At 38.5% G+C, this 24,665-nt stretch overlaps 1 protein-coding gene across 4 annotated transcripts in view; it reads right to left on the bottom strand.

Moving 5' to 3' along the window:
- The window catches only part of RASGEF1A (RasGEF domain family member 1A), a 154,608-nt gene that overhangs the window by 34,774 nt on the left and 95,169 nt on the right, over positions 1-24,665 (bottom strand). For 2 of the 4 annotated variants that reach the window (XM_088059789.1, XM_088059790.1), the window contains exon 2: positions 17,056-17,170. The exons of 1 other annotated variant lie outside the window; for it this stretch is intronic. In XM_088059789.1, the coding sequence (XP_087915915.1) occupies positions 17,056-17,097 (42 nt within the window). In that variant the 5' untranslated portion in view covers positions 17,098-17,170. Of the gene's footprint in view, positions 1-15,404; positions 15,533-17,055; positions 17,171-24,665 lie in introns of those variants that run through there. One more of the 4 variants, XM_014250463.2, reaches the window with a different exon arrangement.

Raw genomic sequence — 24,665 nt, 5'->3', positions numbered from 1 at the left:
TTTTTAACTCCCTTTTTTTCTCCAGAGCTAGACAAGGTAGAAACAAATTCAGGCTGTCAATATACCTGAGGAGCGAAGCTGTAGCTTCTATATATCATATATCTATATGCTGGGTTTGTGAAATGAAGAGCTATCTCTTAGACATGGCTGCAATAAATGTAATAAAGCGTTAAGTGGTGTTCAGAAATGTGATCTCCACTTGCCCAGGAAAATATAGTCAACTCTGTTATTTAGTTTTCTCTCTATAAAGTCTTGAAACAAACAGCACTCTACATGCAAAGTGTAAAATGTTATGTAAATCTCACATACACCCACATTGCATAAAAACTAAAATATGTAATAAATATTTCAATTATTTTGGATAACAAGAATGAAAACAATTTTAAAAAAATATTTAATTTCCCTGCCATCCTGTCCCTCCCTGGTGCTTCTGTGTAACCTGAACTGATAGTTGCCTACTGTTTGACTGATATTTGAGCTGGTAGTTTAAAAGTAAAGGCTTTCCATGTCTTGGCAGATTTCCTGGCCAGTCTATTCATAATTCCTTTAACTTTCCTAACTATACAAGATTTTTGGACAGGTACTACTGTCACACTTCTTTAAAATTTGCATACATGAAAAAAGCTTCAAAGTGCCTTGTCCCCAAATGAAGCTGCATAAGCATAATGACTTAAAAGTGTTGCAGTACTGATTGTTAATTTGGGAATGTTCACTGAAAATCAGATTGTTTTTCTTGTGTAGGAGACTAGTTCCCAATGAGTATTTTATAATTTCCTCTTTTCTCACTCATGGCTCCCACAGAATACGTGCATGGCAAAGACGAGCTAGGAATCCTAAACTTACAAGACATCCCACTGGCAGTTGGTTCAGACCTAATAATACTGAAGTAAAAAATACAGCTTGTTTCACATGAAGTGTTGCAAATGCATTAAGTTATTTTAACAGTTATCTTTGCAAATTCTTTAATAAAATCTAGCCCAGTTTCAATTAGGGAGATCTAAAATGCTCTATTGTGTGTTTTTAGCATGAATGTTTTGTAGATTTGCATATCACAACCATTTTCTACCTAAGATACTATATTCTATCATTTTATGTTGTTCTAAGAATAATTAGGACCATAATATAAAGCATTATAGACAAAATTCTCCCATGATTACCCACCAGCCTGCATCCAATCCCTCTCATAAGAAGGCTGAGGAATTTCATATCACATTATACTTTGTGCAGAACCAGTCCAGAAAAGGGGGTGTATCACATTGTAACTACTGCCACGTTCCTTATTGGATCTGCTTTTTTCCTTTGGTATAAAAATTTGGTGATGCTGGAGAAATTTGAGGCTGGACAGGCACTCAGGTGTTGGCATTTTAAACACCTGTGGTTATGAGTTGAACACAGTCTTGCTGCTTGCCCTTGGTAGCTGAAGTTAAACACCTCCCCCCTCTCACACCTACGTCTATTGAAATAAAGAAGGGTTTGTTCAAGTGGAGCAGTTGCTTCTGGAAATGGAATTGTAATTTTAAGGCAAAAGATGACAAGCATTGAATATGTTTTTTTGGTAGCTATTTTCTAAAGTAAATGGAAGTCTTGAATGGCCCTAGCATTGCATGATACATAACAATTCATATTAGCTAGTAAATTAACTTTTGTAATGGATGTTCTGTGAATTTCTTGAAATGGCTGTTTTATGTTTTGCAGTTCCCAGTGAGTCTATTGAGTGAAATAATTATTTTTGTTGTTGATAAAGCTTGTTTACTGCTATTAAAAATCTAGAGAACATTGATTGTTTTATGTAATCACTTCATTTTTATGGTTTGCAAAATACTGGCAGACTTAAACTGAGGCTGGTGAAGGAAGGCAACAGAGGATTTCAACAAGGGCTTCTGTAAATAACCATACAGAAACCGGGACACAAACCATAAAAGATCATCTCTGGCCTGCTGTCTGCTACCCTTGTCAAAACTGTGAATAACAAGGCACTGAGCCTGAGTGCCAACCACTGCCTAACTTGGCACTGCCCACACTTACACAGAACTCTGGGAACAGCAAAGTGAGTCAAGAAAAGCAGGTCTCTGCTAAGAGTGCAAAAGCCAAAGGAGTAGCCATATTTATCTCCTCATTCCTACTATCTGCACTATCATGATGGTCATGTGAGCTCCAGTCTTCACAGAATCCACAAAATAAAGGAGAATTACAGATGTATAAGGCAACAGTGGAATGCTCATACCACATCTTTTTCTGTAATGTGGCATAGACATCCAAGGAAAAATAGCTTATCCAACTATGGAAGTATTACTACTTGGAAGATTTTTATTCTTTAATTAAAATGCTAGATTGTCAGGAAAATTTCCCAATGAATGGAAATAGCCTGCTTAGGCACCCTTTGATCTGAGCTGGTGTTTATCTCCTTGTTGGCTGATGAAACTTTCAAGATTCATGTTTTGACTGGGTATTGACTCCTAGGGTGCTATGGCAAATGACAAGACTTTTGGCATGGTTATTTCTTTAAAAAAAAGCCCCTAAATAAAATAAATCATAACTCTAGCTTCTAATTTTATCCTGAAAACATCAGAATTGCATTTGAAAACAATTTATAATCTGTCACAAAAGCCTGCTTTGACATGTATTTTGTTAATTGAACTACTGAGGATGTGCAATTCCAGTGTGTCTGTTTAAGGAAGCAGTGTGGCTTACCTGGTTCACGTATTCACAGCTAAGCTAAACTCTCATCTTTATTCTGTGCAGCATTGCCATTTCTACTAAAACCTAATCCATTATTCATAACTGCTTCTAATTTTGGCCTAACTTTGAACTGGAGATAATTGGAATGTCTCCAATTGTCTCGTATGTTCATACATCAAAGAGCATCAATTCAGAAGTTAGCATTGTTCTTGTGGTATATGTATGTGCATGTTTTAAAGAGTGAGGAAATATTGTTTGGTTAGTGATATTGGGATATTCCAATTTTTTCTTTCAAAATAAATGGTAATAACTTTTTAATCTTAGGGAAGGGGTGCCATAGGTTATCATGTCCAGATCCTGCAGATCTGCAGATCCTGGCTATTAGTATAAAACTTGTTAGAGGCAACAGAGCTCATCTAAGTGACCCAGGTAAAAGTTGATGTTCAGTGTTAATCCCTCCTTTCCCTCTGGTGTTGCTCATGATCACAAGTCCCTATTTTCATTACTAAGCAAAATGATCTTATCTTTTTTATTATTACTATTTTTCCTTATTTTTCCTTCCTCTATATTGTATTTATACACTTGGTTCAAAGTGATGCTGCATATATTTTGTGTTTTAAATGCAGAGAAAAATTACCTTACCAAGAGCAAAAATTTAAAGATTTTGCTATTTTTTAATTTTTTTTTCTAAACTCTGGATATGCTGTCTCTGTAAAAGTGACCACTAATAGTCTACACACCTAGGAGCTCCACTGAATCAAGCACAGCACTCCAAATGTTGCAGCACGGAAGTTACATCCCAGGTTGATACACATAGGAAATACTTAGATTTATCTTGAAATTGCCTGTTCAGTTTCCTGCCAAGATCTCTGCTCAGTTTAAAAGATAACCAAAGTTTCTACAGATCAGAAGCAGTTGATATCTCTTCACTGGCAACAGATAAAACCTAGCAAAACACAGTTTGTTCAGTGCATTTTTGTCTGTCTTTTTCTCCTCATGAAAAAGTAACCTTTGTTAGCAGCAGTTAGCTGTCAATACAGTCCTCAAACCTCAGCTAAGTAATCTGCTCACTTTTCTGGTTGCTTTGAGGAGCATTCCTGTGCAGCTATGGCAAATGTTCCAGCATAATTTTTCATATCCTTTTAGTGATAATTTGTGCTCAGTTTTCAGCTGCAAGGGACTAGAAGAACATTTCAAGCCCACACAAAGTCTGACGAGAGCTCGTGACTGTCTACAGTTTGGAACAGCAGGCTTCATGTTCCCTGTTGCAGCAGGGAAGATGGTCAGGATTTGGTTTACTTCTGGTTTCTTTCTTAAAATGCAGCTGATATCCACCAGGGAAAAAAAAATATATTTAAAACCAGCAATTTAATTTTTTTTTAGTTCCATGCCAGCAGAATAAATAATTTGGTAAGATTATGAGAAAATAAGAGGGTAAGGGTGGACTGAAGATGCAGTTTACTTCTTAACATGTTGGTGAATAATAAGGAGAGAAAAATCAGCCCAGGAAGAGCATCACTCACCTTGTAAGATTTTAACCTTTCCCCAGAGGCCTGTCCTGCAAATCCCTTGAAGTCCCATGTTCAGCTACCAGTGTTTTTTGCTACCCATCCTTTCCTTCCCCTCCTCCAGCCACCTTCTTGCCCCTTCCCCCCACTTCCTATGAAAAGGAAAGCTACTGAGAGCTCATAAGCAACAGACTCATGCTTTCAATCAAAGGAGAGAGCTGAATAGCCTTCCACTCCGAGCAAGTCCAGCGGATCTGCAGTCAGGGCCCCTTCATTAATGAGAAAGGAATCTGTTCACCTTCTGAAATCTTTCAGCACTCCCTCAAGCTGCCTGAACCACAAAACTTGCATTTCCCATAAACTTCCCCACTGTGACCACAGCTCCATTTCTCTCGTTCTCTCCTCCATCTCTTGGGAACTAAATATGCAAAGGTAATTTGCCTGCTTTTCCTGGGTCCATGGTCTTTCATTGCTCATTAGGAGATGCCATTTCAAATTAATTTCTTTCCCTGGCCCCTAAACCATTGGTTTCAGTGAAAAAAAAATAGGCTTAGAATTATATGCAAGAAAACATTACGTTTGCATCAGGCTTGCCAGACATCTGTGCAGTGCAGGTCCAAACACTGGTTTTGTTTCTAGGTTCAGTGGTTTCCACTGGCAGCTTTTTCACTCAAACGTCTTGTTTCAGTTCATACCAGTTGAGTTTTGTCTTGAGTTTATAGGGGTTGCAACAAACCCTTCAAATTCAAATGCAGAACTCAACTGAAACAGCTGCTGTCCTTTCTTTTGGTCCAAACTACATTACCACCTAAGATGCTAAAATCATCCTTATCTCCTGAAACTTACTTCAGGTTTGGTGAAAACCTCATAAACCTAGCATGGTTCCTGCTTGGTTTGGGAATGTTTTATTAGCTCATTTATTAGCTAATTAAACTAATTCTATATCATGAATATGAGTATGTACCACATCAGGAATTACATAATTTCATATGGCGTCAGAAATAGAGAGGCATTCTTAGTCATTATTAAATTTATTTTTTTTTTGCTGTGTCTGTATCTATGCTGTCCATAATGTGAAAGGAATAGTTACTGTCAATGAGGGAATAAAGGAGAATAAAGCAGTGGGGAAAGATGTCATACATGGTTTCTGTGAGAGGCACAGGGCAAGTACCCAATTGTTGTTCTGTGGATGGTCTTAATACTTTGGTCTGGGGAAAAATGTGTTGGTAGCACTCCTGCTATGACCACATAGGTAAATATAAATGACTTTTCTTGTTACAGACATGGGAGAAGATGCATTGTACAGAGGAATATGAATTAAAAAGGAATGGGAGTTGGTAAGAAATGGTTGTTTTTATAGATGCAGTGTCAATGAGCATTGGTTTAGGTTTTGATAGTGCCTTTGACATGAGGTAGTTTCAGTTCTCATTCTTATTTGGAAACAGTTATGCTCAAAATTCAGACCAAATACCCAAATTCTTTTGGTCTTTAGATCCATTCCACTTCAAGAGTTGTAATTTTCTATTAATGCATAACTGATAGTGAATATTTTTCTGTTAATCTCCCTGGTGGAACCATGTAGTACGACTTTTTCTACTAAAAAAGAGAAAGTAGATTGTTGAGTTCTGTTTGCTATTTTATGTTGATGTTGCAGCTTGAGGATATAGTGACTGACTGAATCTGAAAATCTGAGTGAAAAGTACATAGAATTCTTGAATAAAAAGAGATCTCTTGTCAAAACAAGCCCTGTGTGATAAAGATTTCCACGGCAGAAAAGAACGAGGAGAGAATGTACAACTGGAATGCTATCTATGGGATGTTAATTGCTGTGGGTGCTGAATGCTTTCTAATTTAAACAGATATTGTAACTACTCAGAACCAGGGTATGAAATGCTGGCAGTAGCTTTTTCTGCCTGACAATCATGTAAAAGAATATTTTTTGATTGGAATTAGAGACGTAGCTCTAAGGTTATAGGCACAACCAACTTATGTTTCTCTCTGCTCCCCTTCCACTTGGTTCTTGGGCTTTTTTTATGCCTGTAGTAACTTAATTGAAAATAATTGGGTCAGAACACAGGGACCAGAGTATCAGGAGCAGCAGTGCTGTAGCAGTGAGTTAAGCTCCTGAAGCATCCAAAGGCCATCATTGCAGCAAGCGGCTGTGAAATGTGCCAAACAGTGTCAGCTTGTTGTGACTCAGCCAGTGGCACAAGATCAGAAGAGCAGCTGTTCCTGGGGCCAGCGGTGAATGTCCTCAAGGCTCTGTGTTTGTGCTCCTGCCTGTGCCTGCTTTTCCAGCTGTTTGGTGGCAGTGCTTGCTGGCAGGCTCCTGAGCAGCCTACGCACTAGAGGGGAAGAGTTTTCTGCTGCTCTCCAGGCTTGGCTTTACAGCAGCAGGTTTTTCTGTCCTTGCCATCATCTCCAGGCAGAGAAGGCTGCCGGGGTGCACCGTGCTCGGGCTGTGCCCCTGAGTGCTCTGTGACCCAGCCCCAGGGTGGCCTCTGGCCCCAGCGCTGCCCAGATGGCTCCGCCACCTCACAGTCCTGCTTGCTACCCTCTGCCCTTTGGAAAATTCAGAAATCAAAGCTTTAAAGCACAAGACTTCTCCTCTCTCATTGCTTGGTACTAGCACTGCTTTGAAACATAGCCAGTATCCCCCTGTACTTCAAAGAGGCCCTGGAGGCTCTGCCTGTCCCGAGGGATTGTGTGTGTGTTCCTGAGCTTCAGGAGGGCCTTGGGCCCTGCTGTGCCAGAGCCAGGCAGAGAGGGGCTCCCGGCTGCGGTCCAGGCTCTCGGTGAAGAACCTGGGGAAGCAGAGGTGGAAGCAGCTGTCCTGGCTGTGCTCTTGGTGAGCTCAGGGCTGCAAGGAGAGCCTGCCTAGCCCCGACCTTTCACTTGCTGCTTCCTCACCAAGCACCATCTGAACATTTCACTTCCATTTTGCAGCGTTGCTTGGCCTCACCCCTCTGGAAACACAGGGATTGTTTGAGTCCCCATGAGCAACGACCTGCTTTTTTCAGGATTCTTCCAGTTAGGAAGGCTAGAAAGAACAAAACTCCTAGGCACAGCTGAAGCTCCTTGCAGTGATTAAAACTTGTGCGTTGCAGTACCAGCAAATGGCATGAGACATTTCAAGGACTGCTTGATCCTGAAATGTTCCCTGCAGATGTGCCCAGAAGAAGTTTATTTAAAACTTGTGTTCCTATTTCAGTTTTCTGAGAGGAGCATTCAGGCTCTATTAAATTCTGCCCGATAGAAAATAAACTAAGTTTTAGTGTCATCTACTTTCTGTATTCTTAGGATTTTAGAATTGATTAAAGACTTCTTTACTGTTACAGGGCCTGCTCTGAATTTTTCAGGTAGGCAAAGACGTGATCCTTTGAATTATTTAAGTCTGTGCTGGAACAATTACCTGTTTACTCTTCTGTTGCTACTAAATTTCAGAAAAGTCTAAGAAGTGTAGAAATTATCTCTGTTTATTCCTACAAAACATCTCTGCAAGTCCCACTCTTGCCCCACAGGAAGGACCACCCTTAAACCAGTTTAAAATTTGGGGCTGTAAGCCCAGAGCCTTCCATTTTGTTACTGCCGAGGTTAATGAGTCAAGGGTCATGGCATTAATCAGTGACTGTGGTGCAGAACAGAGCTGCAAAACTTGTGGTGAAATTTGAGCTGGCTGTCATGGGAACAGAGTGGGGAGGGCAACATTTGGGAAGAGGCAGCCCTACCCTGGCCAGGGGCAGAGCCCGGTAAGGGCACCTCTGCCTGGAGCACTGGTTTAGTGCTCATTACATCTGTGCATGCTGCACTTCATCTTAATTTATGGATCTTCCTCGATTCTTTTACAAGTCTGCTAGAGTCTGTTCCCTAAAATTAATGTCAGTCATCACATGCCTGATTATTGTTCTGAGTGGTGAGAAAGTACCAAAGACTAAGGGCAAACTCCACAACATCTGAAGTTTCTGAGATGTTATCTCAGTCCACTGGTGACTGATGCCCTAAATTCTTCTTTACTCAGGTCACAAGCTTTCTTTAGCACCAACAACCCTTAAAGAAAGGAGCTGTGAGCAGTGTGTACAGCTTTTACAGTACAGTTCTGAGTCATGTGAGCAGAAGTAATGCCTGTCAATTTATTATTATTAATTACAAGAGAGGACTATTTCATGCAGCTTCTCCCTTTCTTTCATGTAGTCAGCCTGACTTCTTCATTTTTATTGTTTAATTTGTGATCAAAACAGGAAGATGCTGCTTTTAAGAAATCCATCTAAATTAACAGATTGTTATTTCTTTCTTTAGAATACACAAATCAAATTTCATGGTCTCATTCAAGGCAGAGAATCTTTTCTCCTGGGTACCACCAGTCTACAGGGAAAGTCATTGCACTTTAATATAATTCCTGAAACATTAATTACAGGGACTATAGTTTTGCAAGAGGTGAAGTTTCAGTTGTTTACAGTCTGTTAAACTATTTATGTACTGTGTGTTCTCACTCCTCCCTTAAGACCTTCAAAAATGAAAAATATAAAGGGATAGGAGTTCCTTTTCTCATTTAAGTATGCAAACATGGTTTTCAGAGTTTTGGGGTTTTTTTTATCCTGTGGCAAAAGCAAGGTCAGAAGATAATATAAAATAATGAGTCTAAACTAGGTTCTGGTTATAATTTGAAAACATTCAGTACTGCTGTTGGGTTTTAGTTCTAAAATACTTATGGATACCCCATGGCACAAGGCAGGGAAACCTGGCAATTGCTTTATTTTGTCCCCAGTCTCTGCCCATAGACCTGGGCACCATGCAGAGGTAACAGGATCTGGTCATACCCCACCTCAGCTTAGTGTGTTTCCTGCAGCTTTGCTATCTTAACTTGCCCATCTACTCCAAGTAGTGCAGCATTATTCTCCTCATCTCAAGTGGTTATCAAATGTTAGACAGATGTTGTCCAGCTCTATGTCTGCAGACACCAGCAGGTGAGATAATGCCTACCCACCTCAGTGTAGTAGGGCTATTCTAGTTTACTTTCAAACATCTAATTTGGCTAAAGGAGTTGCATGGATTACTTAGATTTACAGTACCAGTTTTGGGATTCAGTTTCTCTGTCTTGTAAGGAAGGCTATTACTTGAAAAAAAAAATGCAACACACATTTCTGTTGCATTGGTTGCAAAAGCAGTAATGGGATGTCTACTGCTCATGATAAACATGTACAGTACCTAAAAACAAATTAAATTTTGGCCAGACTATTTCTAGATGGTATTTTCCTAACTTCTTGCCTTTTGGTGGATAAATAGCATTGCTTTTGCGGATTATATTTATTTCAAAACCTGTTTCTCATTAAAAAAATAAATTAAAACATATCAGAAAAATCAGACTTTTTTTCAGTCTCCTATTTTTCACTGTTAGTTTCCCAAATTATTTCCTTCCTCAAGGGATTTAAATATGTGAACTTCTAAATACAGAGATAGGCAGTTTCTCTCCTTCTGTTTCTTTTCTTTTTAAGGGATTTATTTTTTCTTAGTGCCTATAAGGCTGGAACCCTGGAGATTTGAAGCCTCTTTCATCCTCCAAAATGTCAGCAATTTCAAAGAAGTGGGTTCCCGTACACTTCTTTTGACATGCTATGTAATACTTTTCAAACTTGGCTTGGAAGCTCTTTCTCTGCAGGTGAGGGGCAGTATGGGCAGAGGACACATTTATACCTTAGACTCTGGCTGAAACTATCACCAGAGAGAAGAAAGCAAGCAAGCTGTGCATAGCCCAAATGATTGACAAAAATTTTGCATCTTCACCCTCTTCCTTCTGAAGTTTGCAAAGCATCAAACTCATACAGCTGAGAGCCAGCTTTAGGATGTCTTGGCTTTCTGTTCCTCTGGTGGGAAGACACATTAGAAACCATCAAACAAAACCAGCGGTGTCAAGTCCCTTTCTGTCACAGTCTGTGATCTGCACAGAGCAAGAACTCTCAGTCTTCAGCTAAAGTTTCTTCTTTCTGGGTTGCAAAGTACCAGGCGGCAGATCTGGGGATTTGCTTAGGCTCATGTGCAGGACTCCATCTCATCTCTTTGGTTAGACCAGAAGCTGATGGGGAGTGAAAGGAAGAGGGGAATGGAAACAAAATCCTCTTCCTGGAAACCAAAGCCAGCAGTGGTACTGAAGAGGCCAGCAATTGATAGGAGAGGAATGTAATTACTGCTGCCAAAGACAGCTGGGCCACATATTGGATTAGCACGGAGAAGGGATCAAAGCAGGAGGGTGCACATACCTGCTGGAGCAGCAGCAGGAGGGGTGGATGAGCTGGGAAAGTAGTGCATGTAAGGAGGGAATGCAGAAAAGAGAGTGAAGAAGTAGGAACACAGAAGTGAGACAAGGTCTATTTGACACTAAAGCGATTTAAAACTTCTGAAAAGTTATTTTCTCCACACACACATGTACTGCATTTTACTTCCTTTGAGGAAAGAAAGGCTTTTCCCATGTTAATATGAATGAAGAGTTTCAATGCAAATGTCTGCTTAGATTTCTGTCATGTGCTTTGGGCAAAAATAAATGGCTGTGGGGTTTTGTAAACAAAAATATATGTTTATTTTTTTAAGTTATATTATGTTATATATAGTTATATTATTTAGTTATATTATGGTGTTGAGGAATGATTACTTTTTCCTTTTGGTTTGTGCTCAGGATTTCATTATTTTATAATGTGTGAAGAGTACAGCTGTCATACCACTTGGTTAATGGCTTAAGCAAGGGCATAAGTGTAACTTAATTAGAGGATATTGTTTGATAATGCAGGAAGGGATCTTGTGAACATTTTTATTTGGGAGATGAACTGAGCTCTTCCAAAGCAAAAAAACCTTCTAGTTCTGGCTGAAACCTCCTCCCACAATTTTTAGACCTTAAAGAATAAAAAAAATTGATCTGCTATTCCTGGGCAATCCTCAGAATATTGTTTTTTCTTTTGCATCCTCAAGGTGCAAACCACAGTTTTTTGATGTAAATGCTATTATTACATCTTAATTGAAGTCTGCACAGTAATAACCTACAGGTAAGATTTTGCAGTGCGTAAAGATATATTGTGTTAATTTATTTGGACTTGGAGTAATATTTATGGGTATAGATAGATTAATCTCATTCAATTTAAGTATCCTAGAGTGTATTTAAAACAATTTTATTTAAAATAAATCCATAATAAAGTATTGTTCTTTCTCTGAGCACGCTCAATTTTTAAAGTCTTTTTTAATGGAAATGCTAATTGTTAATTGCTTGTCAAATCTGTCAGTAATACACAATAAATTTCTATTATAAAAATATCTGGGATTATATTAAGAGAAACACTTAATTTTTTTTCTGAGTGAAAAAAAGAATGACTAGTTTAAGAACAGGGTGAGAGGATTTCTAGAACTTAAAGGAATCTTAGCAATTGTGAAAAGGATCAAAGCAGCAACCTGGAATATGTATTTTCATATATATGTTTAAGAAATAACATTTTATATAGAAGAAAGTATTGGATGTCTTTTCTTTTCTTTTGATATGTTTTTTTCTACTCCCATGGAAATAAAACAGGCATCTACATGCAGTGTCCTGACATGCTAAACTGGAAAGAAATACACAGTTCTTGTTCTGCTTCATGTTGCTTTATCCTTCAAAGCACACAAAAATCAAATTTGGATGCTCTTGTTTCATGAGACCCTGAGGTTTCCAGATTATCACAGTGTGTCATTTTCTGCCAGGGGTGTTACTGAGAGGGACAGATGTGCCACAGCTTCCCTACTACAAATAGGAGTGTTTATTTTACTTATTGGGATACTAATTGCTTAATTGTCCTGTTTTGCAAAGCTGTGTGAAGATAAGGAGAAGAAGGGATCACTTAGAAAAATTCAAACCACAGGTTTGGTGTTGTCAGAGGGAGTGGGTGTTACATGTGGGAGGTAAAGTTTTAGGTAAAAGGAGTGACATTTACTGAACTTATTGCTCAGGCTCCTTGTAGTTCAGCTGTGCCTACTGATGGTATTTGTAAAGCAGCCTACATGTGAAAAAAGAAAAACTGACCTAGTACTGCAAAAGGTGAAAAAGAAAATTAGAAATCTCCAAGTTTCATTCTGTCTAAATCTGAAAATATGTTTGGCAATTCAGAGTAGTCCTTTTTTTCCTTTGGAACTATCAAATCTGTCACTGGCAAAGCCTGTATCAACACAGAGCATGTATTATACTAGAGGCATTTCATGTCAATAAGTAAAGCCTGTTGAAAACATAAGAACAGGTGTAGGGGTCTTTAGCTATTAACTGCTACGATTAGGTGGATGCCATATGGCTCAGCTGTGCAGTTCTCTGAACTGAATCTTCAGCTGTCCTGCATGAATGAAACATCTAAAACTAAACATGCCACGGGAGACAATTAATACAAGGTTTGCAGCCCAGACAGCAAACCCAACTGCACTTTATTTACTCTTTAAAGTTTTGATAGGGAAAATTAGCTAGGCAGCACTTTGACCATGTTGTTATTTACTCCAGTGAAAGAAATTAAAATCTTTGGTAGGTTATTTTCATGCCATTAAGCTCCTGAAGTCTGACTACCATGAAGGAGATAATGTAATATGTAGTTGTCAAGTTTGGGATTAATGTATTAGGATGCATAGTTAGTAAAAATCAGTACTTGTCACATCTGGGTGAGTCCCATGAGCTTTAGCCATCTCTATTGTTCCAGTCATTTTCAATTCTGTTTCCTACTCTGCCAAATTTCCCAGGAGATGTGATGGGTCAGTAGCAGGCCAAAGATGGGCTTCAGACCTAATCTAATCAATATTGTGACAAAGATAATGAAAGAAGATGTGTCACCTTGGAATCCCAGTAGGTTTTATCAGCTTTGCCCCAATGGGATGTGACAGTGAGGCTGATCTGTGTCTCCTTAGGACAGGACAGAAGTTGTGCCAGGGCTGGTGCAAGGATGGCTGCGTGACAAAGTGTAATCTAAGCCCGTGACCATTGCAGCTAAAGGCTGAAACTGGAGGTTCTTACAAGTTAAAGCATTAAATAGCTATTTCAATAACTTTAATTTCAAATGAGCCATTGAGGCATTCATTATATTTTCAGTTCCTCTAATATATCATCTGTGTTAAGAAACAGTAACTTGTTCTGTTTCAGTGGGAATGTTCTGAAGTTGTTTTCACAAATTAGAAGGCAGTAGTCACTGTCTTTATATGTATTCCAAGCAAAGCACTTTCACTCCAGTTCTCTGTAATGGTATTTTATTTTATTTTAATTGCTCCTTTTTGCAGTCACATACATTAATATAATTTGTACCCCAGTGTGTGGCTTTTGCATGAGGCTAAAGTCAATGATTACTTTTTCCTGGGATTTCCTCCCTTAGCACTTCCTTACCCTTAGTAAGTAATTCGGTAGACTTCACTGATGCATTCTGGTGTGCAATCTCAAATTTTTGTGTTGTAGTTTCGGAACAGCAGCTTTGCTAAAAATTTTTTTTTTGGTAATTCCATTTTCTGTGATTGGCATACATATTACCAAAACCAACAATTTTCTACCCTTAATTCTTGTGATTCCTCTTTCTCTGCCCAGCTAGGTTCAACTACTCCCCTCATCTGTTGCCTTTATGCCTTCTCCGTTCTTAAGTGTTGGCCCCATACTGTGATGCTCTCTCTAAAAAGTTATTCTCAAAGCATTGACTTTCTTTGTCTCTTTAACTTTCTCCCTCAAGATGAATGGCAATTACTGTCAAAATGTTCTCATGCATAGAAATCCTGTGACATGTAGATCTCTTGAATATCTGGAAAGCTGCAGAGATATTACCAAAGAAACTATCAGTGTTGGACAGAAGTTCTTGAATATTATTCCGCCTCATTGGGGAACTAATCTTTAAAGTTTCTTGTGAAAATTTACCAATTTCTTCTCTATACATATGATTTTTTAATATGAGAACACATGTTTTGTCCTGTAATGTAAGACGAAGTTGTTTCTCAATTTAATTTTCAATTATTCAAGCTTTCTATATGAGGATTTCCATAAATTGCCCTGATATGTAAATAGTGGAGTGAAGCTGCCTTATATTTTTTGCTAATCCTGCAATTACATTCTGTAGAGCCTTTTTACTTTCCTTAATATGAAACTAAACCCTCCTCTCACCTACTCCTTTACATAACCAATGCACTAAGAATTATGGACATGACAGCTAAATCCAACTTTTAAATCCCAGGCACAGTAGCTGTGTGCTGCTGCTGCTGCTCAGTGTTTCTTTCAAATAAGCTGTACACAGCGCAATATCTTATTAGTTAATTTGAAAATCGTATCTCAAGGGATTGCACGACTTATGTGCATCAGGTCCCTACCAATCCACTTAAAGCTTAAATGTACCAGAGAAACTTAGCCCAGAATTGGATCTTATTTGTTGCAGCAGAAACCTTTATTTCCCTGTAAAGTACCATGATAGTATTTTTGATGTAGCAGAAGTTAAAATGAAAACATCCCTCTGCAATTTTTTGAAAATAAAACCTATTTTTTTGATCTTATGGAAAATATTGCATAAGGTAACAGAAGGTGCATGTTGCAATTCAAACCCACTGTTACTCTTGAAATTTCAGCATTGCTGCTAAACTTGGAGAAAGAGGGACCAAGAGAAATCTGGGAAAGAGTACCCATCTTTGCTGCAAATATGAAACTTGATTACTGATGTTCTGGAAAGCATCACCTGAGTTTGGGGTGGGTTGACTCCAAAAGACAAATTCAAACATCCCTGCAAGAGAACTTTGATTCTGTGTTTATGATGCAGTGTCCTGCATCATTTTAAACCAGCCTACACAATACTGAAACCATCTCACTTGGCGAATATTCATTCAAAGCTGTGTTTCTGCCTCTTCTGTTACTCCCCTCCAGAGAAACAAAAAGTTCACAAACCGCAGTAACACGAAATATTAACCTTTTCCCTTTTCTCCACACCACGACTACATAAAGCTACCACCAGGTAATCTTCCTTCTGGGTGATATCACCTCATTACAAGTGACCTAATCGTGACCTAAGCACAGAATATCAGTGAATTTATAACCCACATCACAATTTTAAACGCGCTTTCTCCGTAGCATAACATTAAATCCCCGCTCCACGCGCGGCTGAACTCTCCCATACCCAGCACAGTTCTGTCCCTGCTGTTTTCCTGGAGCTGTGCGTGGCTCCAGCAGGACGTGGAGCGGACAGAAGAGCCCTCAGCACTGCTCGGACTTACCCGGCTCTGCAGGACCATGTTCCCTGGCAGCTGGGGGAGCCCGGAGCCTGGCCCGGTGCTGCCGCCGGAGCCCAGCGCTGCCGCGCCGCTCCTCCGGCCGCGCTCCGGGACAGCGTGCGGGGAGCGAGGGCAGCCCCGGCTTCCCCTGACATTTATAGCCAGAAAAACCGAAAGTGCTGCACGAGGGGAAATTCTGAGTCTCAGCCCTCCGTTACGTAGGTGTCATGTGCTGGGCACTGACTGGGAACTTCCATCCCTGCCTTCCTCCAGGCGCAGTGAAAGCAGGGCTGCCCCGCTCTTCCCTCTGCCTTTGGGGTTAGAGGAATTCACTTGCCACTTAAGACCTGTGCACAGATGTTGTGCAGGAAAGGAAGCAGATCTTGGACGTTTCTAACAGGCTGGTTTCTCACATAATTGCTTCCAAAATTACTCCAAAATTCCTGTTTTGGTGTAGTATGACTTAATTTGTTGATTCGGGTATTTCGGCAGTTTTGTTTTACTTTTTAATATAAAATTCCTACAAAGCTACCTAGAAACTGTTTACAATGTATTCGATGGAAATCTGACAGCTAAGTACTAGCAGTCTGGAATTAAACTTGTTGACTTTATATTTTTTTGAAATCAATTTTTTTTTGACAATTCTTTGTACTCGACTTTTTACATAGTAATGTCCAATGCATGCCAGAAATTCTTCAGAAGCTCACTTAAATCATACAGAAAGAACTGCAGCTGTATTCTGCTTGGAGACCTGAATCAGTAATAATAAGAAGTGAGAAATTCTCTCTATTCCATGTATATCTACAGTGTAAAATCTTCCAAGCAGAGGCAAATCTGTCAATAGTGAAAGGAATATCCTGTGTAGGTAATTTAGTTTGTAGTTACTGAAGACTTCAGGTTAGGGGGTGAGGTGAGTTTTGTTTGGTGTAAAGATATTCACAAAATATCTTATTAAATATTAAAGAAATTTTAATAAGGATGAAGAAATAAGTATACTGGGGAAACAGAGCAGTTGGTAAAGAATGAGGAAGAAAGCAGAGGTGACGGCAAAAGACAGTGACATAATTTTATGGAAATGGAACTGACATTTCTATACAGGAAATGTGAAGGAACAGGAGGGGAAGGTAAGATAGGGATGCGATCTTATGCTAGTAGGATGCTTTTGGAAGAGGTTAGTGAGATACACTTAATTTAGGCTTGCAGAGGAGGAGGTTTCTGCAATGGACACTAGTGATGGATAAGAATGGTTTGGCTTTACCAAGTGAGGTGTGTGTTTAGATGAGATTTGAGAAGTGGACAGCTGAGGAGCACAGAACGAGTCCCATAATCAGAGATTTGTCTGAAGTGACAGAAAGGAAGGATGGGGGGACAGGAGAGTGTGTTTTGAAAGCAAATATCAACAATGTGGAATTTTGCAATGAACTGTTATTTCAGAGTGCTTGCTGGCATTTCCTAGTGCACAGTTTGGCTTCAATAGTTCCCAGAGGCATTCTTCTGCTCTCTGATGTCTGAACCAAATTTTATTCAAGTCTAAGACTGCCCAATGTGATTTCTGAACAATATAAATCTCTAACTATAAATTATCCTGCACCGGTGCTTTAAAATTAAAGAAAACCTTTTATGTAAGACTCGTATAAAGTAAAATAATACTTACTTTGCATTTCTTTACAGCAGCTTTGCACAGTGGTTCTGCCATCCAGCCTGTCCCAGTGGGTGGACTTCCAGCTATTTCACTCTATGATTTTTGTCATGTGTCTTGCCTCCTTCCCCTTAAAATGAGGGGTGCAATGGATTACTATTAGAACACACTGCTAATTTGCACTGAAAATGCATTGTAGCATCAGAATAAAATTTGACATACATATTTTCAGAGAGGGGAGTATCATGAGAAGGAAATAGGACAAATTATAATATACAAAAAAGGGAAAAAGGCAGAATTTTAAAAACTAGGGGCAAAGAGGCAATAAGAAAGATTGGAAGGGTTAAATCCCCCCCAAATCCACCAGTGACAGCAGCTTTTAAATTGTCATTAAGAAGTTATTTCTAGTAAAATACCAATATTTATATTGCTAAATTGATTAGCCATTAAATTGTTTCACAAAAAACTTGGAATTGGGAATTTTATTCCTTAGTACAGTTATGATCCTAGAAGAATATGAAATCTTTTTTTTTTTTTCCTCCTTCTTGGAAAGTATTATCACAGCATAAAGAAAAGTGCCACCACAATCATATCTCATCAGGATGATGGATACATCCTTAACTATATATGTTTAAATGTGACATAAAAATAAAGAATAGGGAAAAACTGGCAGCTATTCTGTTGACACCTAAGGTAAAATGGATTGAAGAGAATCCAGGTTTGAAATACTCAGAGGCACACTGCAGTTGTAAATACAGAGATTATTCACCACAGAACAACTTGAAAACCGTCTTGTAGGTTTTCTGTAGGATCTGCATTTTTTTTTCTGCATTTTTTTCCTTTTCTTTCTACAGGAAATTCACTGTTGCTGAATTACTAAGCTGAGCTTTATGTTGTGATTAATACTGCTGATTTGGGTGCAGTTTGTCATTTCAAGGCTTTTTTTTTCTCTTTTTTTTTCTAAATATGAAGTTAAACCAGAGCTGGCTGGCACCAGCCTCATGGGGGTGTTACATCTGAAGCTCTTTGACTTCAGCCATGGCACTAACCTGAGCTGCTCTTCTCTGAGCAGATATTTCTTTAGCACTGAGACATCTCCGTTTTGCAAATTTGAATTACTTGCTGGAATTAAATATAGAGGGAACTTGACAGACAAGCAGAATAAGCACACAAAACTCATTTCCCTTGAAAATCAGGCTGAAAAATAATACTTATTTGCCCAAAAGCATAATATGTGACTGAATGTATAAATATTTACACCAAATGGGGTAGGTGTCAGCTATGAGAATGATAATGGCTTTATGGCCATAAGGAATTAAGGACTAATCTTCATATGCTTGTACCTTCAAGTCTGAATTATCCGGAGTGTTTCAATCTTATCAATTAATTTTGTTTTCAGTTAGTACTTGATCAAACTCTTAGCTTAAACCAACTTTTAAATAACCTTTAAGGTCTCTGTATTCTTAATTAAGCTCTGAGTTAATTTTAATTCAAAATAAAAGTTTTCAAAGCAAAATCTTTTTTCTTTGATTTTCATCATCAAAACAGAAGGAAAGATACAAAGTAAGCAAGAAATCAAAAATGCGTTTTTGAGTTGCCTGTACATTTTTCTGTTACTTTCATGTGATGCAAGATTTTTACATGTTAAGAGTATAATTGAAGAAATGCTGCTCCACTTCCTGCTGGAACTGGAGTGAAAATGTTGGGCTTTTTCTAGTTTTGTGTTTGTCTGTGGTTCTTTTTAAACAGTATATGTGTTCCTGATTCAGGAGCTTCTCCAACTGTTATCAGGATGAACATGACTTCTCTGGAAATATTAAGGAATCTTCTGGCAGGCCTTCCAAGCTCTGCTGCAGATGCCATCAGAGCAGATGGCATCAGAGCACCTAAAGCATCAGAGCAGACAACTGTGCTTAGTTTTGGCTGTGAGTAAACATGTTTACCAGGAGGCCTCTACGTTTATGTAGCTTCTACTCAAGACTGGCTTTTTTCCAGTAGTGTGTGTTCTTTAAATGCTCTTTAAATGCCAAAAGCATTCTAAGGCAAAGTTTGTCTTAACTTCCAACACTAGAAAGATGTGCTTTGAGTTGCTGGGTTGTGTTAGGTAACCAACTTTTACTCTCTTTCCTTGTTCAGCTTTGTGGATATATCAGACTTGGGGGAAGGTGGATGTGCCCGTAGAGGGTTAAAGTGGGCTGTGACTTCAGAGCACTGCAGACAGGCAGCTTCCCCTTTTTTGTAAAGAGAGCAGCTTCCTGCTAGCACAGACACTGCAGAATGTCTGAAGAGTGGAAACCCCCACCCCTCTCGGAATGTTGTGTAGTGGAACCTATAGCAAGTGTAAAAACATAATGGTATGTTTATTTTTGGAGAAGTGGGAAACTACCGTGGGAGTTAAAAAGTTCTCTTGGGGTTTTTTCATCATTCACCCAGTTACTTGTATGCAATGATGTGGAGAAGAGAAAAAAACCACAATACAATCTCATAGAAATGGCAGAATTTGAGGATATTTTTTCAAAACTTGGTATTAGAGGATATAGCACTTATGTCTCTTCTGCATCTTCCTTGTAAATATATTATGATAATACTAATGATGTCCCAAAAATATTTTTTCACTATTTGAGAGCTGTTTATTGGTGAGCTCAAGTGGTTTTTGTTTTTTCTTTATGTAAAAACCCCATGCTGCAGGCTTCAAATTAGAAGCACTATACTTCCCTAGAAAGCTGTAAGAGTGCTGTTGAACAAAAGAGTCCTACATGATAGGATTGTAATTCATACTTCTAATTTTGTAAACACAGACACAGACTTATTTTGCCATTGGAAGTCATCGACTTTGGAAGGAGTCATTTGTTTTGCCTCCATTTTTGATATGTAAAGGTTGGCTCCAAGTGTTTAGCAGCAGAGTTGATTTCTGAATGTTACTACTGCAGTTTAGTTCTGCTGTGCATTATCTCTAAGCTCTGGCAAGGCTGCTGCAACATATGAATATGGATTTAATTTCTTTTTCTTTTTTTTGTATCTGCATAGTGGCTATATTTTGACTTGCACTTCATTATAATGCTAAAATTATCTTGGTGTCTCTTGCTTGGCATTGGTTTGTTACTATCATTTGTCAGTGCCATTGATTCTGACCTAGAACAGGGAACTCTTACAGGATTTTAATTGCTTTTTTTTTACCAAAAGGGAGCAGATGCTTGTCACAAGGAAGAAAGTACAAGATGGGCAGTAATCTGGCCTTGGAAAGGTGATTATTAATACTACTACTCTAGAAGGGGATTTGCAAGGCTTGTGGGAACCAAACATTATTTCATGTTTAAACTTTTAATATACACTTGGAATAGTTAAAACAAAGGTGAAAAAGAAGAGTCATGGTTTTTGGATATGTGGGAATTTTTATTTTTTTATTTAAAATAATTTAGCAAGTAGTGAAAATTTTGAGGAAATAGTTCTTGGGTGAATAAAGCTGTCTTCCCTTTCAGTTTTATTTTAAGTAGGAAAGAGGAAGCACTCTAGAAAAAGACCCAGAATATAATTTCATGATGTCTGATTTGTGGCTTTCTGAAGACTGTCTTTGATTGCTCAATGCAACTAGTTTAGATGAGTGCTGGTGAGAAAGTGAAAATGCTTTAAATCATCCTCCCTACTTGAAAAAAAAGGGAATTTTTTTTTTTCATTCCTGACAATGACAGTAGAATGGAAGACAGATTTGATTATGTTTGTCACTTAAACTTTGAAAACATGTTAAATGTGGGAATGTGTCAGGAAAACATGTAGATTATGACTGATACAATCTTAATATTTTCCTTTAAAATGGCAATAACTTTCCTTTTGGCTATCCCTGGTACTATGACCAGGGATATGTTAATGTCTAGCAGAGGAAGTGAAAATTGGTAATTCCTTACAAGTGTGTAAGAGCACATCATCCCTGTGGTGCAGGTGAATCTGGCTGTGCTGCTTTGGGTCCTGCAGGCTGATGCTGTCAGAGGCACTCAGTGACTTATGGAAGTACAGAGCATTAGCCCAGGGCTTTACACCACAGGGTGGGACTTGGGTTGTAGAGCTAATTGCAGCATTTAGACCCTTTAAAAATGGACAAAATATACTGGGCAGTACTCTCTTCCATGGTTAATTTATATGCACATAGAGTGGTCCTGCTTTTTTTGGATGGTGCTTTGGAAAGTGACCCTGGGATGTTGTGTTTTAACCTGAGCTTGTTTCATGCAAAAAGCTGCTCTCAGACTTCAAACACTTGTTCCTCCCTGTGGCACCTGTGCAATTATGTACTCAATTTTTAAAAAGCATGGAGAGACACAGAGAGAAATAAAATGTTTTGTTTTACAGTGGTTTCCCTGTGACCTCTTTTCTTTTGTTGTTAAGCAGGCACTGTGGATTAAATGATTTCCTTTGCTTTTTCTGCAATTTGTTGCAGATATTCTCGTCATGCTGATCTAGATGGTATTAAATGTCTCTATTACACTATAGTTTTTAATGCTTCTCAGAAGTACTACATGTAAAATAAAGCTGCAGACCTTTGACCACATCCTGTTATGATCCTATCTCTGCCAGGACTCATCAGGCAGGAGCTAAGCACGGCCATTTGTAGAAACCTTGCAGGGTGGCGGTAAATGTTTTGGTCACCTGAGTTTTTCCCATGTTGGCAGCTCTGCAAAGACTACAGGCGCTGTTTTTCAGGTGTAAGAGATCACAGCAGAATGCTGGTTCTTTACAAAGAAATGCAACATTTTGCTACCCATAATAATTATGGAATGGTATGGCAGGCATGCACTCTTGGCAGTTTAGCTGTGTTACATCACTACAAATCTGATTAAAACAATATAATCTTAGGAGTGTCTGAAGACACAAGCTGGGACCAAGTCCATTTGATGGCTCTGCTGCAGATTCTTTTGTGAACTGTATTTTATATCCCTTATTTCTGGTTTGATACATGGCTATACTGCCTTTGATTCTTATTTTTCTGAAGCATGGAAGTGGAAGATGGAAAATATAGTTGTCTTTTCTTAATCATCTCCATCCATGACCTGTCACCTCCAACCATGAGCACTTTTATTTCAGTATTAAAAACTGGAAAATGGCAACTATTTGGCAGGGCTATTCTATGCCTTACTGTTGTTTCATTATGTAGAACTCTTGGTGATGCTGAATAATGAGCTCAAATTACTTGCACTAAGTCTGCTCCTTTTTTTTTTGTCACTTTTTTGTTGAAAAGTGTTTCAAATTTGCAAGTCAGAAGGGGAAATTCTGGCTGTAGAACTGCTGTATACTTTTCAGGAAATAGGCTATTTACTGGAATTTTCCTTGGTTAAGCAGATTACTCGGCATGGGCTCAATGTTGGAAAGTTTTAAGCCAGGTTTTCCTTGGCTTATCTCCATTCCTGGGCCCTATATCCACTTTTAATTATCTTTCTAAACACAAATATGTGTGGTCACATCACAAAGGAACAGTAATTTCTTCTAAGAAACACTGTCATCTGGTGAATTGCTTGATACTTGCATTAATGATGATCCATTATTTGTCTCTTACTGAAAACTGAAAAGTTGCATGTCATGGAGAAGAGTTGGCAGTTTTCTCATGTTTGAGGGCTGTGTTTTGCTTTATTTATATTCAGGTGGTTCTCTATAGCTTGGCTGTTCAGTGAAAGCTCTGTGTATGAGTTGGTGCTTTCAGCTGTTCTCTGTGTTCTCTGGTGTCCCTCAGCACGTGTCCCAGAACAGAATGAGGATCCTCCGAAGAGCGTGATGCCACAGGCAGCCACCTCATGTGACCAAAGCAGAAGCTGTGGAAAAAGCAACTGCCCCTAATTTTGAAAGGAAATACCCAACAACTAAAAAAAAAAATTCCAGGTTGGAAAGCACCCAAAATTTCCCACATAAATGTTCAGCATTTTTGTTGTTTACAGACAACTCAAAACTCTTTGATCTCAAAATGGTTTTTGACAAGTCACTATATGAAAATTGTTATAAAAGGTGTTTGAAATTGATAGTGTAGAAGAATGTGAACAGGTTTGAGAAGCAGTCCTTATTCCAAGAAGAAAGACATTATCAAAAAGGGTGCAAGAATACTTCTAGAAAGAAGAGGGGCTGGTGTTGCAGCCAGGATGTGTTTCATTGGTTTGAAGTGAAAAGGACGGGAAGAAAAGCTTGAATTTTGCACACATTATGAAGCCATAGAAAGCCACACATACATTAAGAGTTTGAAATTCTTTACTAATAAAATATTGCTTTTATGGTAATGTAGGCTAGAAATGTAGAAAATAAGAGTGGACACTTCAGGATCTGAGCTGAGGGCCAGCAGACAGTGAACTCTGCTTCTAGCATGAATCATGGTGGTGTTGTCTCAGTGACATGTTGTTTTCCTGGTAGATACAAAGGGCTACTCTATGGAAGATTGACTTGAAAGAGTAAGTAATGGTTGCTGTGACAAATGAGATTGGGGGAAAAAAACTGTCACAATTTGGTTGCCATTCTGCACACTAAAGAAAACCTCAGCTCAGCCAGTGGATTCATACCTTGTGGCTATGTGCCGTGTACAGGAGACAACACAATTCTCATACATCAGGATAAGATGGCATTAAAAAAGGCAAGGTGTGAAGCATCAAAATTTTAAAGGGTTGATTTTTTTTATGATATCCTTCCTTTATTGAGAATTTGTTTGAGTACAAATTGTATGTGTGTACACTTTGGCATTTCTTTGTCCTGTAATCAGGGTAGAAGCACTCCCCGCCTCTTATAATTTGTTTCTGAATGTTTTCTTTGCTAAGTGTCTCCTTCTTTGGATTTAGTTTGCCACATGGCATTGTGGTAAATTTATCTATTTATTTATTTCAAACATGAGTATATTAGGCTGTGCTCTATCATTTTGGTAGCAAAATATCACACAAGGCGAAAAACTAGAGAGGATTAGAAATTCCATGTTCTACCATCTTCCACCCCAGATCAGGGTGGATAAAAGAGAGGGAAAAGTACTGGAAATTAATGCTGTGCCGATCATAACCTGCAGTTTATGGGCGCTATGTCACATGTTGTGACCTCATTGCTAATGTGTTGTTGATTCAAGGTTTTGAAAGGTTACCAATTCCTATTAATTCTTTTGTTTTAATCAACAGCTTGCTTTTAACTTATTTTCATGAATTTTTTTCCAATTTTGTCCACAATGTAATGGATACTGTCACAAGCTACTATAAACAACTTAGGGATTTTATTGACAGATTAAATGAAATAATTTAGGAAAGTTATCTAAAAAAACCCTGAAAATCAACAGTAACCTTTCCTTTGAATAACTCTGCATCACTCAACCCTCCTTTTCTCACACCAGTGAGACAGGGTAGATTATGATTTGGTGCTGAGATTTCCTCACAACAGAAATGTTTCATTCCAGTTTACAGTTTGAAAAACTGCCAGTGTATATTTGTGTTTCTTAGAAAAACTTATTAAGACTACACTCTTTCTGTGATGAGAAAAACAAGACCAAGAAAGACACCTTTGGTAATTACAGAAATGAGACAGTCATCCTCCCAAAGAGACACAGGAAAAAAATAAAAGAAAATCACTATTTCATACTGAAAATTATTAAGACCTGTGCTTCCAAGTTCCTCCTCTGTTTTAGT

The sequence above is a fragment of the Pseudopodoces humilis genome, chromosome 9 (assembly GCF_049639895.1).
Source record: "Pseudopodoces humilis isolate 2021_Gansu_Grassland_sample_001 chromosome 9, ASM4963989v1, whole genome shotgun sequence".
NCBI classification, from domain to species: domain Eukaryota; kingdom Metazoa; phylum Chordata; class Aves; order Passeriformes; family Paridae; genus Pseudopodoces; species Pseudopodoces humilis.
This window is presented reverse-complemented; position numbering and strand designations above follow the sequence as displayed.